The 18,396-nt window shown below is 41.3% G+C and overlaps 2 protein-coding genes across 4 annotated transcripts; one reads left to right on the top strand and one right to left on the bottom strand.

The window, feature by feature from the left end:
* Positions 1–4,047: 4,047 nt before the first annotated feature.
* LOC105032978 (26S proteasome non-ATPase regulatory subunit 14 homolog) lies at positions 4,048–8,140 on the bottom strand. The gene is made up of 6 exons (XM_010907588.4): positions 7,926–8,140; positions 7,565–7,742; positions 5,366–5,447; positions 4,791–4,967; positions 4,536–4,703; positions 4,048–4,373 (listed from the first exon to the last, which is right to left on the bottom strand). The coding sequence occupies exons 1-6, from the start codon at positions 8,053–8,055 to the stop codon at positions 4,182–4,184; spliced, it is 927 nt and encodes a 308-aa protein (XP_010905890.1). The 5' UTR covers positions 8,056–8,140; the 3' UTR covers positions 4,048–4,181.
* A 4,886-nt stretch (positions 8,141–13,026) lies between these two features.
* On the top strand, positions 13,027–18,170 carry LOC105032958 (ras-related protein Rab2BV). 3 transcript variants are annotated; one of them, XR_012136914.1, is made up of 4 exons: positions 13,029–13,247; positions 13,337–13,523; positions 16,539–17,149; positions 17,829–18,170. XR_012136914.1 is itself a non-coding variant. In XM_010907580.4 (3 exons), exons 2-3 carry the CDS (start codon positions 13,359–13,361, stop codon positions 17,022–17,024), a joined length of 651 nt encoding a protein of 216 aa, XP_010905882.2. In that variant the 5' UTR covers positions 13,027–13,247; positions 13,341–13,358; the 3' UTR covers positions 17,025–17,302. The 3 variants fall into 3 exon arrangements, 2 of the variants coding, with proteins under 2 accessions (XP_010905882.2, XP_010905873.2); XM_010907580.4 differs by lacking the exon at positions 17,829–18,170 and having other exon boundaries at positions 13,027–13,247; positions 13,341–13,523; positions 16,539–17,302; XM_010907571.4 differs by lacking the exon at positions 17,829–18,170 and having other exon boundaries at positions 16,539–17,302.
* The last annotated feature ends 226 nt before the right edge of the window (positions 18,171–18,396 follow it).

Below are 18,396 nucleotides of genomic sequence, written 5' to 3'. Positions count from 1 at the left end.
CTTCTTTTCTTTATTTCCTGCCTTCTGTTCTGGTTCATGGCTAGAACGTCTCCAAGAGGAAGTCGGTCGGGGAATGGGCATCGGGGGCATCGAGCCCGAAAGTCCCATACCGGATACAATCAAGGGACTCTACTGCTTAAGTACTACCACTCCCCCTCTCCCACGTGAGGCGCCTTTTGCGAGGCAAAACCGTGCGGGGCGGGGTGCTGACCGGGTCAAAGGCCTGGGCCCCGTTCCAGAGCGGACAATACCTCACGCTGGGTGGAGGAGATGGGGTCGGTACGACTGGGCAGTAGACCTCAACAATTGGCGCCGTCTGTGAAAATCCGTCCCCTACCTGCAGCAGTAGACTCCCTTGCTGGGGGGCTCTGTTGTGGGATGGGCATCGGGGGCATCAAGCCCGAAAGTTCCATACCGGATACAATCAAGGGACTCTACTGCTTAAGTACTACCACTCCCCCTCTCCCACGTGAGGCATCTTTTGCGGGACAAAACCGTGCGGGGTGGGGTGCTGACCGGATCAAAGGTGTGGGCTCCGTTCCAGAGCGGACAATACCTCACATTGGGTGGAGGAGATGGGGTCGGTACTACTGGGCAGTAGACCTCAACAGGTGGCAATCTTCATCACGAGGGACAATACTTCCAGGAGTCTCTACTAGCTAGTAGTAAATGTGGGAATCAAATAATTTGGTATATTCTGTGCGAAGTAACGAACAAGAGATGGAGGCTTCAAAGAAGTAACCATGCCTTACTGGATTGTTTGTAGTTGCATGCTTATTAGTAGGACTGGATAGCGTCGATGGAGCCGGGGAATGGCTCCATGTGCATCGACGTTTTTCGGCTAAATGCTGTCAAGAGGTGCAGAAGCCAGGCAGGAACCTGTGCTGTGATGTTGTCAAACGCTGCTGCGAAAGGTGCCGGAGTCAAGCCTGCAGTGGCGATGACGATCCCTAAGCGTCGCAGACTTTGGGATATAATTGCGGAGGTGGGCAGAGTGTTGTCATGATGCATCTGCCTGCCTACTTATCTTCATTAAATTCTTTGTAGTTTTCTTTATATCGATCTGTCTTATATTTGTTCCCAGAGTATATCTTGCCCTAAGGATCGAGGAGCTGGAAGAAAACCCATGATCATGAATCATAAAAACGTGTGGGACTGCTGTTGGTAGCTGCCGGCGTGATGGTTGTGGTGAATTAGCTCATATCTTTCTAATAACATGCTGGTGTGCACCATGAACGGACAAACCAATGAGCTATTGTTGTGTTGTCTGAGATTACAGCCACTCTTCTGGACGGACTCAAGCTGAGCTGTTTGGCACGGTGAATGCACCCGTTGGGCGCCCATATTTGATTGTTTGGCACGCCGAACGTCTATTGTATTAGGAAGCATTTTATGATGATTTTGCGTAGGTGTGAAAGTTGCACCAATACTATTTTCTAATTTAACTGCTTTATACAAGGGTCAAATATAGCATTGCCTTCTAGATGCAAATGATGCACAACAGAGGATCCAAACCCTATGACTTCAATATTTAGTTTTTTTGTTGGGATCGTATTTTGCATTGCAGAGGGTTGTTAGTTCTGAATAACCTCTACTTCATCCATCATTCTTGATGTTGGAGAATACCCACCGACCGACCGACCGACGGCCGGAGGGACCGACCGACCGATTGACAGTCGGACCGACCGACTGACGCCATCACCGGCCCATCATCGGCTTACGACCGACTGAGGATATGTCGGGCGCACCCTTCCCGACCGACTGAACCGGGAGGTCTAACGGCCGACTCGCATAAAACTCGCCGACCAACGGAGGGGCCCGACGCCACTCAGCTGGCTACCGACCTAGGGTCGGTCGACTCCTCTGATCGCCATACAACCGCCAGACCTTGTCAGTTCTGACAGCGGCATGCGGCGCTGCCACCTAGGGGCATTGTCCCGCCTAGGGCTTTGTCAACCCTATCGATTTGACAGCCCCACGGCGACATGACACTTTCACGACGACTCTGACAATCTACAGTGAGTTGACAATTCCTCACTTGTCTGCGTCATTAATGACGGTGCCATACCGTGCTCCACTATATAACTCGGGGAAGGCAACAGTGCAAGGGATCCGCTCCCCTCCACTTCTCGACTCCTAAATCACAGGCTCGCTCCTCTCCTTCCCCCTCTCTCTCTCGATCGAGCTCTCTGTCTTCATTTCACTGTTGCCCAGTCATCTCTCTGATTTGACCGTCGGAGGGTCTCCATCGGAGCCGCCTCCGGTCAGTGTGGACTTCTCATTTTTGCAGGTGCACATCTCCGATGATCGGACGACGAGGCGATTGACCGCAACACTTGGAGAAGGATGGTTATTGCTTATCTTGTAACGTGCGAAGTCTGGCATCCAATATGACCCTCCTATTTCTATGCTGACTTGACAGCTATCAATCACATGATTCCCATCCAGAGTTATACGACCCTCTACACCAAACAAGCATCGCAAGAGATCTGAATTTGTCACCCTTGGAAATTAGCACAGGGACTGTTTGTTCACTACACCTCTCCAAATTTTGAAAGAATGCCTCTATTCCATATGATATGTTATGCTCGATGTTATACAGTGAAAATTGGTAGGATGTGAGGCATGAATTTTCTGCTGGTTTGATTTTTGTCCAAGAAAGTAAAAATAAGAAACCTAACAAAGACCTACTAATAAACGAGAAATTGTGTTCTACACTGTAAGTAACATGTATGTGGCTGTGCGTATAGCCAATCATAACTACTTGTTTCTATGGATCTCATTCATCAAGCGCTCATCTTGATGCCCCATGACAACAATGAGCAGATGTGATTATCTAATATGCATCATCATATGGTGCATGTAATATGATGTATAATTTTTTTTTCTTCTAATAAACATATGCTAATTGAGGAGGACAGTAAACGTGGGGCATGCTCCGGTGCACTTGATCAAGAAGCCCAACAAACATCCACTAATTCAAAGAAGAGGGCAAGGAGAGCCAGGTCAATGATAGAAAATTAGATAAACACACACGCCTTTCCGATGAATGCTTTCTCTGTGTCATGCTCTCCGGAGTTTTGGAAACAGATCGAGTGGCTTCGCGAAAATAAAAGGGGGAGTACTTGAAAATTTTCATAAAAATATGAAAGCTATCAAATCTTCCATCATGGAGAAAACAGCTTCTCTAAGAAAATCTAGACCTCTAGAGTCTGCATCTATATAACAATAACAATAACAACAACAACAATAATAATAATGATAATAAATAAAAACTTTTGCACTGGCAACTTTTTTAACAAGCTCTCTGGCCAGAATAGAGGCATGGACTCGCAAAAGAGCTTCCCTCATGTTTTTGCTCCTCTTGGTTTGCTTCCAGGTTCGCGTCTCCAGGGGTGCAGAAGTCGGGCCACTTGCCCCTATCAAACACGACGGTAAGCACTTCTTTGGGAGTTTTCAGGTGGATACATGTGTTAAAAGTGTTTCGTGCAGTTACCAATAGCTGAAGGGAACAATATTTGGGAGTCACTGAGACAAACGCAGGAACACCCGTGACTCCACTTGTGCCAAACTGAATTGACATCCCTGGAAATTCTTACGCACCCGCACGAAGGAAATGGGTGGATATCTATTTTCTAATTTTTATTTTTCCTAAGAGACCATGAGCGGAACTACCATGACAATACAGCAAGCCCTGAACGATACAAGAACCCCATCCCAAGTGGAAAACCATGACCATAAGCAGGAACAAAGAGGTGAGAGGCTAAGACGGTTGAGGCCTCAGAACCCCCAAAAAAAAAAAAGAAAAGAAAAAGCCACCGCAGCCAAGCCATTTGCCTTTGCTCCATGAGTAACTATGGCTGACATAAATTTACCAAAAAAAAAAAAACCTATGGCTGACATAGATCACACTGGGGCTCCATATTCAGAACAAGGGTACGAGAATCGTTGCCGAACCTCCGCGTGGACTTGATAGGAGGATAGCGATCGTAACACGATCGTCACGATGATAAAATAACGGACAGCTTCAAACGTTAAGGCCCTTCCTACTCCTGAAATTTGCTAGTGGCATAACAACAATATCATCATAACTCAAAAGCCAACACGAGATTCATTTTGAGAAAATTAATGATGGGACTTGGTTCGATGAAGAAAATCGTGTCTTCTGCAACATGGACCTATTAGAACACGACAGTGTCAAGCATGGCTCCCAGAGTCTGAACTATGTTTGATGACATCAAGTTCGAGACATGCTCTTCCAAATGCTTCTTCGCATCTTGCCTTCCCACATTTGCAATTGCAAGCTTCTCCGGTGGCAACTCGTCTTCCTCCTGAACCGCTTTGTTGTACTTGATGGCTAAATTCAGCATTTCCTGTTCATACACCCAACATCACGGACCGAATCACAAGCCGCAACTAGCAGACCAGAAATGAACAACTTTTGCAACAACATGAAGTAATTCTCCATCGTGACATGACAATCGATTAGAAATTCAGAGAAACAACAAAGAGATGAAAGATTTATGTAAGCAAACCTGCACGGTCTGCTCGTTAGTTTTTGAATGGGTATCGAACCGCTGCAAAGTCAATCCATCAGTCCACTTCTTTTTGTGCAGGTTCAGTAACATCTTTTCTTCAAGCTCATTTTTCCGATAATTTATAGCTATAGAGTAGTAATGTCGATTCAACCCATGGATTAATGCCTGTGAATGAAAGCAATTAAAAGGATTAACTTGTAAGAACATAGTCAAACAAAGCTTACACGGTTGACAACTCCAACTAGCAGTTACCTGAATGGACGGCTTGTTGAGATGCCCGACATTGGAAGTAGTCTGGCGAGGTTCTTGGCCTAGCATCATGGTCTGAGGATTGATGAGGCGGAAAGCATCGATGACAACTTTCCCTTTAACACTCTGGATTGGATCTACCACAACCGCAACTGCCCTTGGATTCAAGGCTTCGAAACTCTGTCACAGGCAATGCAATCGAACAACCATGTAGTTAAGAATCAAAGCAGTTTAATGACCATAGCACATAAGCAGACACAGCAATAATAATAGAATTGATCTGAAGACTGAAGCACATGCATTTCCAGAAAATTTTACATAAACCAGAATGCTCGGGAGTGATATCGGAAGCATCACCAGATATGCTGGTACAACAAAAGAGAATCATTCTTCTTACAAAACAGGTCCAGAGTTGCAAAAGCCAACTAAAAAAACTTGGCCCCAATCCCCAATAAACAAATATGTGAAACAATAAGATGCACAGTTTCAATAACCAAGAAAAAGGATGGGTCAGCCCCATCCTTCTCCATCATTTTTTTTTTTTTTTTGAAATATTTTTTATTCATGAAGTTGCTCACCTGCTGTGTATTTATATCAACCCCAGAGAGCCAACAACCAAAGCCTGGATGAGAATGGTACCAGCCTACTACCATTTCAGATCTGTAAAATTAAAACCAAAGTTATTGGGCACTCTTTCTGCAGGCCATGCAAACATTCCTTATATAGAAAAGCTAACAAAGCGCGCTTGTCAAAAAAAAAGCACTAGAGAGAGAAAAATGTAAACAACGACCTTTATCTGTGTGATCGTAAGAAATAAACATTTGACCAAGTGCAACCTTCATACTTGCACAGATAAAGCTTCCAAACTTAATCCGCATGGCCTGTTTAAATAGCTTGCAAGTACAATTTAAAATGACCGAAGAATAAAAGAGAACTCTAGCAGACACCGCGCAGTCATATCGAATTTGACTTAGTCAAATAACCCTGCAGCTCTCTAATGGCCTAAAAGCAGGGTTCATGACCCTATCAGCCAAAATGACCAAAAATGCCTTCAGTCAGGGCTCTCTTTGAGATAACACCTTTTCCTGCAGTCTGTTCCGACATACTTTGTTCTCAGATCCGCTAAAGCTACAACCTCCAAACCATCACAAGACCAAATAAATAGAAGAGTGCTCAGATTTACGGGGTGAAGTTGAAAGAAATTATCACAAGAAGGAAATGCATTGCAGTATGTAAAACAGATAAATATCTGAAAAGGGAGATGCAAGATAATTTTTACCATACATAAGAAATGACTGCAGAGATGATAATGATCAAGGGGAGGAAGCAGTGACTACATTATGGTTCTGAGTGTAGGAAACAAATGCACTTCACTCATCGACTCTACAGCATTTCCCAGTCTGCTGCAAGATCAATATGGCAAGCAAGGCAAATCCTTAGATTTCCATCTCAAATTCTACATCGTACATGCAGCTATCAGATGAGGACCTCGCAAGCTTTGGGTTTCCAGAACACTTTATATCTCTTGGAATTACAAGGAAATTAACCGAAACTCTCCAATGTATTTCCAGCATAGAGGTAAAAGTATCACATTCCATCCTGTGCATCCATGTTAACTTTATGATCAATATAAGATCAATAGAATTCCAAGATGTGTACCGTCACATCCATGTCCTCTTAAAATAACAGACAAAATTCTGATCACAAAGACACCCTTAGCTCCAAAAGGCACCAGGTCCATCTCTTTTCAACAGCTAATATTATCTGTATCCTAAATACATGAAACACCCCCCACAAATCACATACATTCTTTTACAATTTAGTATAGACAAAGACCCCGTAAAACAACATAAAACACAAAAAAATTACATGAAACCATGTTAGCAAAGATAACACAACCATAGATAAAGAGGAAGTCGAGGCATCCAATTTTGATAAAAAGTTGCACATGCATCCTTTTCACCATAAGATTGTAATCACAATTCTTTCTTCCGAGAGGTAACCAAGTAGTTAGCACAAAGCTTTTCCATTTTGAATGTTACTAGGGCAACCTCTCCAAAAGTCAATCCTCCCTGATTGTATATCCAAATATAGAACATTAACCATAAAAAATATTCTCACCTATAACTCATCCCAAGAAGAAAGAAAAGAATTAAAGCAGACGAATATTTGCAACTTGTTCTTAGACAACATCAACGTTGTCCACATAGTGGAACGCAGATTATTGTGGCCCCAAAATATAAGAAACTTTTACTGCAGATCTGATACGATATCTTATCCTATAATCAAATTAACTGATCACGAAAAACTGGATCATTTTGACTTTTCTAATGCATACTAACACCAAATGCGTCAACAAGATCCCTTCACCAAACAAAAGCCCTTATAATCAATACAATTTCCAAATCAGCCCATCTAGCTTACACCAAATCACACATACTTTATAGCACACCGACTATAATTACTTAGTAATCATTGTTTATTGCGGTACAAGAAAAGATGAACTTCTCCGCTAACTTCAGCCCCTTCCGTGCGTAAGTACAGAGGGTATAAGCCATTCATTCAGTCCAGCAGAGTTCTTCAGGGAAAAGAATAAGAAGATTAATGCCCCTTGTGCTAGAAGTAAAGAAAATAAAAGGTGGAATTCCAATAATTAGACAAAATCTTTAGTTTCTATCGAGAGAGAGAGAGAGAGTGAGAAGGAAGAAATTGGGGAAGATGTGTGTGTATGTGCGTGTGAGTGAGTGTGTGTGTGTGAGAGAGAGAGAGAGAAGGACCTTCCGGTCTGCTTGAGCATATCGAGCATGTTGGTCTGGAAGACGTGGTCGACGGCCTCGACACTGACGCCGGTCCCGCTCTGCGGCATCGCGAACACGTCCACCACCCGGACCGTGTATTCGTCCACGAATTCCCCCAGCATCAGCCCCATCACCTCCATCGGTACCCCAGCCCTCCCTATTTTACGTTGTTCAATCAATAGTTCCAAGATCAAGAAAATGGTATGTACTCATACGAAGAAACCCTATTCTAGAGAAAGAAGAGCGCAGAAGAGTTGTTGAGAAAACTGAAGCAATGGAACGTAATCAGACGAAAACCCTGGATGTGATGGACGGGAAGGGAAATGGTGGGGGTAATTACCGTGCTTGAGCATCTTGAGGAGGGCGAGCGAGGAGATGTACACCTGCTCGGCCGTGTCGAGCAGCGGGGAGTCGGTGGGCGGGTGTCCCATCCCTCCCGCGCCCGAGAAGATCCGATGCAGCCTCTCCATCCCTTCTCTCTCTGTCTTCTCCGGCGCCCTATCCTTCGCTGGATACGCAACTCCCTTCCCCAGGCTTTAATTTATGAGCATACCTGCCGTAGGCTTCAAGCAATGGACACTTAATAAACTCAGAAAATATCAGTCTTAATTGCAAATAAGCCCTTCCATTACCATCCGTCATCCCAACAAACTGATTTTGTTTGTTTGTTTCGTTTTATTTTATTTTTTTTTTATTTTTGATAAAAAAATTGAAATCCTATTAAATTTTTTTAAATTAAATTAAAATAATTAAGATTGAAATCAGAATAGATGACTCCTATTTCAAATATTTGGTTGGAAAGAATATCTTTTCGATTCTCATTCTAAAGAGAAATGGGAATGATCTATTTCTTTTTGTAGTCGAATCCGATCTCACCTCAAGGAAGTCAAAATCTCACTCCATTGAAATGACATTAAAAAAAAAAATTTATCGAACGTGGGATGTGGGGTGCGAGCGCCATGGCTAGAGGAGGAAATAGAAGAGGGAGAGCTTGGGGAGGAGATTAGAGTGGACATCGGTGACGATAGAGAGGCGGCAGCGGATGAAGCGGCGAAGCTGGAGAATGGAGAGGCCAGCACGGCGATGGAAGAAGTCGAGGATGGCATCGGGCTTCGTCTTGAAGATAAGTGGAGAGATGGGACCGAAAGCAGAAAGGAGGCGTCGGCGCCGGATGCGAAGGAAAAGAGCAGAGGAGCCGCAGATCACCAGAGTGTTTGGAGGTATGGTGGTGGCTCGGAGGAGGTACGGGCCTTGAGGGGTTAGTATGGGAGAGCTGTGGACCACCAAAGATTTGGGGGGTGGGTCAGAGAAGGTGCTGATCTTGTGGGGGTCGGGGTAGGAGAGGGGGTGGTGCAGAGAAGCGGAGGAGGCACGGGGGGAGGGGGTGGTGGTGGTGGCTCGGAGGAGTGGTGGGCCGCTAGTGGGGGTGGGGGTGGGTGCAGAGAAGTGGAGGAGGTGCGAGGGGGATCGAGATGTGGCACGGAGGAGACGTAGGGGGTCGGAGAAAAGAGGCGGGGGGCAGCACGGAGGAGACGCAGTTTGCACCGATAGAGGTGGGGGGTTGGACACAGTGATGCCATGGGAAGAGGGAAGAAAATGGAAAAAAAAATAAATCTCCTCATCCTTTTATCTTATAAAATATATATAATAATAATATTAATATTAATATTAATATTAATAATAAATAAAATATTATTTTTAAAAAAAATAATATTTTTGATTCTGATTTTTTTAAATGAACCAAACAGCAACAATGAAAATCATCTATTCCGATTCCGATTTCGATTTCGAATACGAATCAAATATTTCAGAAAATTAGATCATTCCGATTTCAATTTCAATCCATTTCGATTCTCATTGTGAGCCAAACACCCCCTAAAGTATAGAGCACAATATAAAAATACTGTAAAACCCAAATAAACATACACCTTCAGCGAGACAGAAAAAACTCTTGTACCAAAATGCTATACCCACCCAACAAAGATGCAACAAAAGGAATACATGACAAACAGCAGGAATACATAAGAAAATGAAACCAAAAAGTGGAACAAGGATGGTCAGTGTGCATTGATCTTCTTGTAACAGGAAACCTGAAAATCGGAAAATATATATAACTTTGAATAGGGGAATTGAAAACTGAAGAGCAAATCAAAGAGAGAATGTCAGAGCAATGATTCTTTGCATGAAGTGTAAGGCATTATGAAGATTGATCCGTATGGAGATGATACAAAAGTAGCAATCTCTGTATGCAAGGACACATGTATGCTGTTGACTGAGAATACCTGTAATCTGGTGGTAGATTAGCAGATAACAGAGATAACCTAATGTGTTGATGTAAATCACATAGGGCAAGGAGGTAGTAGTAGCCCAGCGAAATTGACTAAGAAATAAAGCAGCTAGAAAACCTTGGATAATAATATAAGAAAACCATCCATCATTGTCAAGTGTCCCTTGATTAAAATCAATTAGCAGAAGAACTGGGCACAAAAACACCTGGAACGGATAGCATAGAATTCTTAGCAAAAATATGATAGTGTAGCAACGAGAGTTCTTCCTCTCGAAGGTGGTGGTGATCACATAATTTAGTATTGAAGCCCAACTTATCTGGTGAGGCAAAGAAACCATGAGAAAGCTTTGAAAATATCTCTTAACACTTCCAATCTCGAGAGTACAAAGGCTCCCCAGTGACAAAAGGATGTGTAGAATAAACCATGTAGTTATTTCTGGCACAACAAAAGTGACTGAATGACATAGAAATTAGCAGTTGGTAAGCAACATAACAGCAACTGAAAAAGAGACAGTGTGACCAAGTATGTAGGCTACGAGTGAGATTGTAAGTATCAGTGACAATTGCATTGCATGGTAGATACATCCAGGACTGCACCTTCCAAAAAACAACTAAAAAATATATTAGATCTTGCCTCTCAATGCACTCCTCATTTTTTATAAAACTATCCCTCAATTTTTTTGTTTCCTCTAGCTTTTCCCAATCATTCCTTTAATTTTGTCCCTTTTTTCTTTTTCTTGTTTTCCTTTTCTCTTTTTTCTAATATTTTGTATAAATCTTTTTTCCTATGTCAATTGACCAACTCTTTTGTCAAAGATAGGACCATTCATTCTGTTTGGTTAATATGACCTAGACCATGCTTAATATCAGTATAGTGAATAGCCAAGCGTATGCAGAGGAGGCACCAGCCAGTCCAACTTAGCTTCCAGATTGGTAGTAAAGGCAAAGCATGCATCCTCTTCCAATAGTGCCCTACTATTTTCAGAAGACCAATAGAAATAATACTTACATCTCTCCTTTTTTTCCAAAAAAGAAGCTTTGGGGCTCTATATCGTATGCAGACATAAACCATATGAGTAAAGAAACAGAAGGCATCTCGATTTCATATTCGTTCCCTTATTTTTAATCTTTCTTATCTCATCCAATCCATGAATATCCATGTTGATCTCATGTGCATCAACATAGCTGCTGCTAATGTTAACATCAGCCATTATGCATCGCGAGTTGTCGCAATCATAGCAATTAGTATTCCAAGTCAAAGATAACAGGAAGCCCACCAGCAAAATAAGCTTACAGTAAGCACATCTTGCAAATAGAATCCAAAGTACCATGTTAGCAAGGAAAAGATAGAGACCACCTTCTCCCGTATCTCTTATAAGCATGGCCTCTCAACTTTATGATCCCCTTGATACATGATGTGTTGGTTTATTTGCTGGAGCCCCAGATTCCAACACATCATACATCCACAATTCATTTGCTGTATTCTAGGCTGAAATTGATTAAGTTAACCAGTATGATCAATAACTATTTTAGGAGAGGAGGGGTGAGCGGGTCTCTCTAATGGAGTAGTAGTCATCTGATTAGTTCAGGCCGCACTTGCATCTTTTTCTGATCCCCATCTCCTTCTTTGCACAAAAAATAAAAATAAAATAAAAAAATAAGTCTCCAATCCTTTTTCTTCTTCTCATTCCCCACTATCGTCCCTCCATCTTCTCCTCCCGGCTCTTCAACTTTGCAATACACCTATTACTTGGGGTTAGTATAGAGGAGTGGGGTCGAGGCTAAAGAGGAAGGAAAGAAATAGGCAAGATCAATAAGATTGATGCCAGAGAAGCTTCAAAAGTAGAGATAGAAACATCAATGATGTCAAAGGAGTCGACATGAGAGCAGCCAAACTTTTTAAGCATACCATAGGTGAGGCAAAAAAATGATGGCCGAAATAATTTGAAGGTACGTCTGACTTAAAAGTTAAAAAATTATCGACGGCGAAAAGAGAGGTGGCTATGATGCCCTTCACATAAAAAAAAAATTATCAATACGACCACTTGTTTAAGCTTATTCAAACTTAAATTAATTTGATCCAGCATCCCAATCAATACTATGCTTTGAGATTTTTTTATTTATCCAATAATTAAAACCGTATTATCTGATTGCCTAACAAATCTCATTTTTGTGGCCACCCTTTCTCTCCATCCCTCTCACCCCATGTTGGTCTCCCATAAAAAATTTAAAAGCCTTAATTAGATTTATTAACTTAATTAGAAAATGATATCCAATTTCCTTAGGTTAGTCAAAATGATTAGTTCTTCTTATATTAATTTTAAATTATGATTTAGAATTGTCAAGAGTTTAGTCCCGTGATCTCTTACCCAAAGAAAAAAAAAAAATCCCGTGATCCTCAAAATCGAGCCTTGCATAAATATCGTTTAAGAATATAAAATAATTATGTACTCTAGGGAGTCTCTACTCTCGTCTTCGGTGAGAACTGTATATGTTATCCAAAATCTTGTACCGGGACAGGCAGCATCGAACAAGACGCCGTTCTACCCGACAAAAAATCACGATGCCGTGCCCAACGGGGATTGCGATCTTGCTATCTTACTATCTTACGTGTGATTCCGCACACGCCTGCAGGAATCGCATGCATGCGTAAAATGATAATCCCAATCACATTTCATTTTTGGAGGAGGAGCAACAAAAATAATGGTGTAGGCTTGCGGCGTCCTCTTTTTTAAAAAAAACAATCGTCTGTGATCGTTCGCGTCAGGCCAGGTTGGGGAGGTTGCGGGGGACGCAGAAGGAAGAGAATCTAAACAAGTGGTCAGATCCGCAAAACGACATCGAGTCCAGCTCTGACATCCTACGGTCAAGCCATGGACACCTCACACAACCAAAAGCACCCTTGCGACGTGGGGCCGCGGACCGGCATTGCAATTGACAAATTGTGCGCGCGTCTCCGGAGAACGTACGTTGACCGCTTTTTCGGCCCTCCGTCCGTCGTTCCTCCATTATTATACTAAGGTGATGAATAAATAAACGTGCGTGTCCGCGCGCGCTAAAGCAAATAAATAAATCTGTTTTACAAAAATAAAAATAATAATGATGAGGGATATCATATCATATCATATCATATCATATCATATCACTGCGCATAAAATCTTGATGGCCGTCGCAAGTGCCCTTTCCTCGCTTTTCTGTTGCTCGCCATTGACCTTTGGGGCTTTTGCTCCTTACCCCCCTCTCCTCCTCTCCCTCCCTCCCTCCCTCTCTCTCTCTCTCTCTCTCTTTCCGCCCTTTCTCCGATTCCCCCATCTCTCTTGAAACCAATCGAATTCTCGGGTTTCTCCGCGTTTCTTCTATCGGATTTCACGCCAGGTACGGTTTTCTCCAATCTGATCCGGATCTTATTCGATCCAATCTTTCTCTATCAACTTCGGTTTCAGATCTCGATTTCTTTTGTTCAGATAGGAGGTTAGAGGGGAAGAGATGGGGCACCGAGTCGATCACGAGTACGATTACCTCTTCAAAATCGTCCTGATCGGTGATTCTGGCGTCGGCAAGTCGAACATCCTCTCGAGATTCACCAGAAACGAGTTTTGCTTGGACTCTAAGTCCACCATCGGCGTCGAATTCGCCACCAGGACTCTTCAGGTCAGCTGTTCGCGCTCTCGCTATCTCCGATCTGGGTCCTGTCCATTATAATCTGCTCTATTCTCTTTAGATTCAGGTTGACTATGATGAAGGAATCTGCCGCCAAACGATCTATATGTTCTGCTTAATCTTACAGCCCTCTGCTTGAATTGAGCCATTTTATCACGAGATCGAAGCTTTATTCATACTCACATACTCTGCATGGACATTTTGATCGGTAGATTCGTAACATCTAAGAAATGTTGCTGCCACGGTATTATACTTGTGCTATGTAAGGGGAAAGGGAATTTAACCCTTTGAATTGGGGTGCTGTCGAATAGACCTTGTTATATGCTCTCAGAACCCTAATATTATATTATATTTTCACGGTCAGGGTTTGTTACAATCTCAAGAATGTAAAAAGAATACACCCACACCCGCATAAGAAAGTCACTGCAGAACGAAGGTTACGATCTGCCTTTCAGAAATTTGGGAATCCCACCATACTAAGGCTGCTTTTGGATGCGAAGTAAAAATCGTTTAACTCACTTATTCCTCCCTTTTTTTTATGCCACGCTCATCGAGCACTTAGGTTGAGCCACTCTTCAGAAGGGAAAATAGATATTCATGAAAAGTTGGTATAAAATAACTTTTTACCTTCCAAACTCATTTATCCTACTCAACTTATTCCAGAATAAGTTGACCCATTTACTCCGGGCTAAATTACTGTCACACTCCTACACGGCCCTCCTGCCTTTTCTTTTTCTTAATTAACTTCTTGCTGGTAATATAGAGTTTTATGAAAGTTTACTCATCCTTCCAGAAATTCAAAATAACCAGGCACTGTGTTCGCATTCTTTTTTAAGAGACACAATAGGCAAACAACCCCCCACCAGAATAAACGGGATTCATTTTGAGGATAATTGAAATGAATTTCATTTACCTCTGTGTTGATGCCATCTTGGATGGGTTGGAGCAGATAAATCATTACCTTGACAAGAATAGGATGTTGAGCTACATCAATCTTAACTTTTCTTTTGTGTTCTCAAGTGAGGGTTAAATTTACTATTTTTTGAAAGCAAGACCAAAGTAGAGATCCAACGCTACCACATAATTCCAAACTAGATATTAGCCGTTTCTGCATCATGTCCTCGATGTGGTACACATCATGGGCTTGTGGACATGCTGATTGACTAAATTCTGTGAAGCTGCTAGCATCTATTTCCTGCCCCGTATCACTTTGCAATCATATAGTTCATCCATCAATTCATGTATGCGTGCATGCATACATTCATAAATGTGAATTTTTCTCTATGTTTGCAAATGTGAATTAAATTACTTAAGCGATTGTAATAGTCCAGCCATCGATCCATCAATGGACACATGCAGCATAAATGTGAATTTTCATCTATGTTTGCAAATGTGAATTAAATTTCTTCAATGACTGTACTAGTAATTTAACTTAGGTAGCTTGTTTTATAAATTTTCCCTTTGCATTTTTATTTTTTCTCCCATTTTTCTTTCTTCTTTTTTTGTTCTCCCTTTATTTTTTCTTCCCTTTTTAAGAAAAGGTCTTGCATGAGACTTACAATTGGTCCAATGAATTTACTAATATTTATTGTTTCTAACATTTTAGAGGATGAGCGTTGGTGCAATGATAAGATTGCTCTATTATGACTTGGAGGTCACAAGTTTAACACAGAAACAACCTCTCCACATATACGTACTTCAGAACTCACAATGGTGGTAGCCCCATCCACTGGACTGCCTTTTTTTAATTGTTTCTAAAATTCTATATAATGCAAATCTTGTCTCCATTAATATCAGATTACTGTTGTCATAGCAATAATATAATTCTTGCATGGGCCCTTAGGAAAGTTGATTGCTCTAGAGTTAGTTTACCTTGAGATTCATCTTAACAAAAGGATTGTCACTTAACGAGGAGAGTCCAAATGTACAGAGTAAGTGTGCAGAAATGAGAAGAACGAGGTGGATGTGTGCTTAAATATAGGGAGAGGAAGTGACAGATAAGAGCACTTGCAGGAGTTGGGTCAAAAAGAGGACATATTGACAGAGAATTGATCGAGAAGTATGGGACATGGTCAAAGATGGTTCTCAGAATCGTCTTAAATAAAAGGAGGTTAAGGCAAACAAAAATCTATCACCCTCTTTTTTAATCCATCAGCTGTTTCAAATTGGCTTTAATCTTGTATAAATTGCTGATAATCAATCAACTAATAATTAGTTTTTGGTTGACTGCTTATCTGCTGCTTGATTGTGTTGTAAATTTCTTTCTCATGAGTTTCTTGGGTGGTCTGTATTGAGTGAGCTGAAGTTGGTGTCTGTTGGGTTGGTTACCCACTGTTGCACGGCATCAAGGTGAAAAACTTGAACATATAATTGTTAGTATCATGTGTTTCTAGACATACTAAAACAACAGTTGCTGTGATCTGATTTCTGTTGTTTTAAGGTGCAGCTTTTTGCTTGTTCATTTTGCAAGCGCTAGTTGCTCCATCCAATAAGCTGTTACTCTGATGGGTGGAGATGGCATTAAATACAATCATGTCAAGCTTGAAATGCATTCGAAATTGTTTGAAACATTCAGTAATTATTTGCTTAATCTCCCTAACAACTCTTGCTGATTGTATGACATTTTCTCCTTTTATATATTGATGCATCAGTTCAATATTATACACACACACACACACACACATATATATATATAACCATTTTTGTGATTTCATTTACTGTATCAAGGCTTTATTTGAAGCTTATAGATGTTCTTTTAGATGTGTTTTCCATTCAAGGAATGCCATTATGCATGCCTCTTTATGTAGATTGTGTATTATTCTATGTCACTGTGTTTTGCTGCCTTTTGCGCCATTGGTGGTATTCTGACTTGACAATCTAAATATTAAATTGTCTTTACATCTCTGCCATTGTGATTGAATAACTCCTGTACTATGACACTAATGTTGCTATATTAATTCTTTTGTTAATGCTGCAATATTTTTTTTATAAAAATGAAAAAAACAGCTAGAAGGGAAGACAGTCAAGGCACAGATATGGGACACTGCTGGTCAAGAGAGGTACCGTGCCATCACCAGTGCATATTACAGAGGTGCAGTGGGAGCACTTCTAGTCTATGACGTAACAAAGAGGCAGACCTTTGACAATGTCCAGAGGTGGCTTCGTGAACTTAGAGATCATGCAGACTCCAACATTGTCATTATGATGGCTGGTAACAAGTCTGACTTGAAGCATCTACGAGCAGTTTCAGAGGATGATGCCCAGGAATTGGCTGAGAAGGAGGGGCTCTCCTTTCTTGAGACCTCAGCATTGGAAGCGCACAATATTGAGAAGGCATTCCAGACTATTTTGACAGAGATTTATCAAATAATAAGCAGGAAGGCACTTGCTGCTCAAGAGGCAGCAAGCATATCTGGACTACCTATTCAAGGAACGACCATTAATATTTCTGATTCCTCTGAAAATGCAAGGAAGGCTTGCTGTTTCACTTAGGTGACTGCCTTTGAAAACAAGGAGGACAACAGCAAAGCGGATTAGCCCCAGGCAGCTTACAAAGAGAACTCAAACTATGTGTAGATTTTCTGATTTCTTGTGCATGATTCTGGGGGCTCTGGAAGGTAAATTCCCTTTTTTTAGAAGAAAATTTTCAACTAAAAGATAGATGAGTTTATCATAGGATGAGTCCATATGTACTTTGCTTTTCTTGCTGCTGAAACACAGAAGAGTAAACATATCACTTAACGAATGCAATACCCACTTTGTATTCTTGATTTGATTTTCACTTTAAAATGAATCTCCTTTTTAGGCTGTCTTTACATGTGAGCTTATGCTGATCAAGCTTTTTTACTTTGGTTGGTCATTTACCAAAGCACTCACTGTTTTTGAACGTTCTGGAATTTTGCTTGGTCACGCAAAATCCTTAATAACATAATCATTGCTTAATTATTGTTGATACACCAAAAAGACAAAATGCATGCACAGCCTGCTGCTTATTTGATTTGAGAAGAAAATGCCTGCGTGTGGTAATAGTGGTACACACAACAAGAAAATTAAGATATGGATCGGATCTACATTCAAGTAATTTCATGTGTTTGATGTACCAATGATCGCAGAAAAGTATTGGATGTTTTATGTTTGAATGGAATATATAGTTGCTGCATTTCAATTTAAGTTTCGTGGTTTTTCACCTCGTCTCCAAATTACAAAATTCTTTAGCGTACTCTGTTGGCAATGGAGGTTGATGTTAACGCTCGGTGGGGGATTTGACAACTAATTTCTTCTCTTCTCATGTGGTAGTTTTTCTTCCCTTACGTGGTTGCATGGAACGGAGCCCAGTAGTTCTATTCAGTAGGTGAATCATGATCAAAGCGGAGTCATGCTGACGTGGACGGCAAACTCAAATGTTGACAAGACCAACGTAAGGCCCAAAAGGCAGCTCTTGGAGCCACAGCTTGATTTCTCATGCTCTGGTACTGAGAACATATACGAACCAACAGCACAAGGAACTTGGCACGTTGTGATCGTCCAATGTTTTGTGTATTGAGCTTTATGTTAGGGGGATGGATGAATGGATGGTTAGACTTGAAGAGATTCTTTGTACGGTTCTACGAATCAGTTAATTGGAATCCTCTTGCAAGATCGAGCTCTTTTTCAGAATAATATAAAAAAAAAACTTAAATATCAAAATATATCAAAATCAAATTTATTTATCAAATTAATACAAAAGGTAAAAACGTCATTTTGAATGGCGTTTTTTCTCCTTCCACGTCACCCCCTTTTTCACGGCGGCATCGTCCCAAAAAAAAAAAAAAAAAAAAGAAACGCCATTCCAAATGGCGTCTTTAAAAATGCCATTTTCAATGAC

Source organism: Elaeis guineensis, chromosome 14 (assembly GCF_000442705.2).
Source record: "Elaeis guineensis isolate ETL-2024a chromosome 14, EG11, whole genome shotgun sequence".
In the NCBI taxonomy this organism is placed as follows: Eukaryota; Viridiplantae; Streptophyta; class Magnoliopsida; order Arecales; family Arecaceae; genus Elaeis; species Elaeis guineensis.
This window is presented reverse-complemented; position numbering and strand designations above follow the sequence as displayed.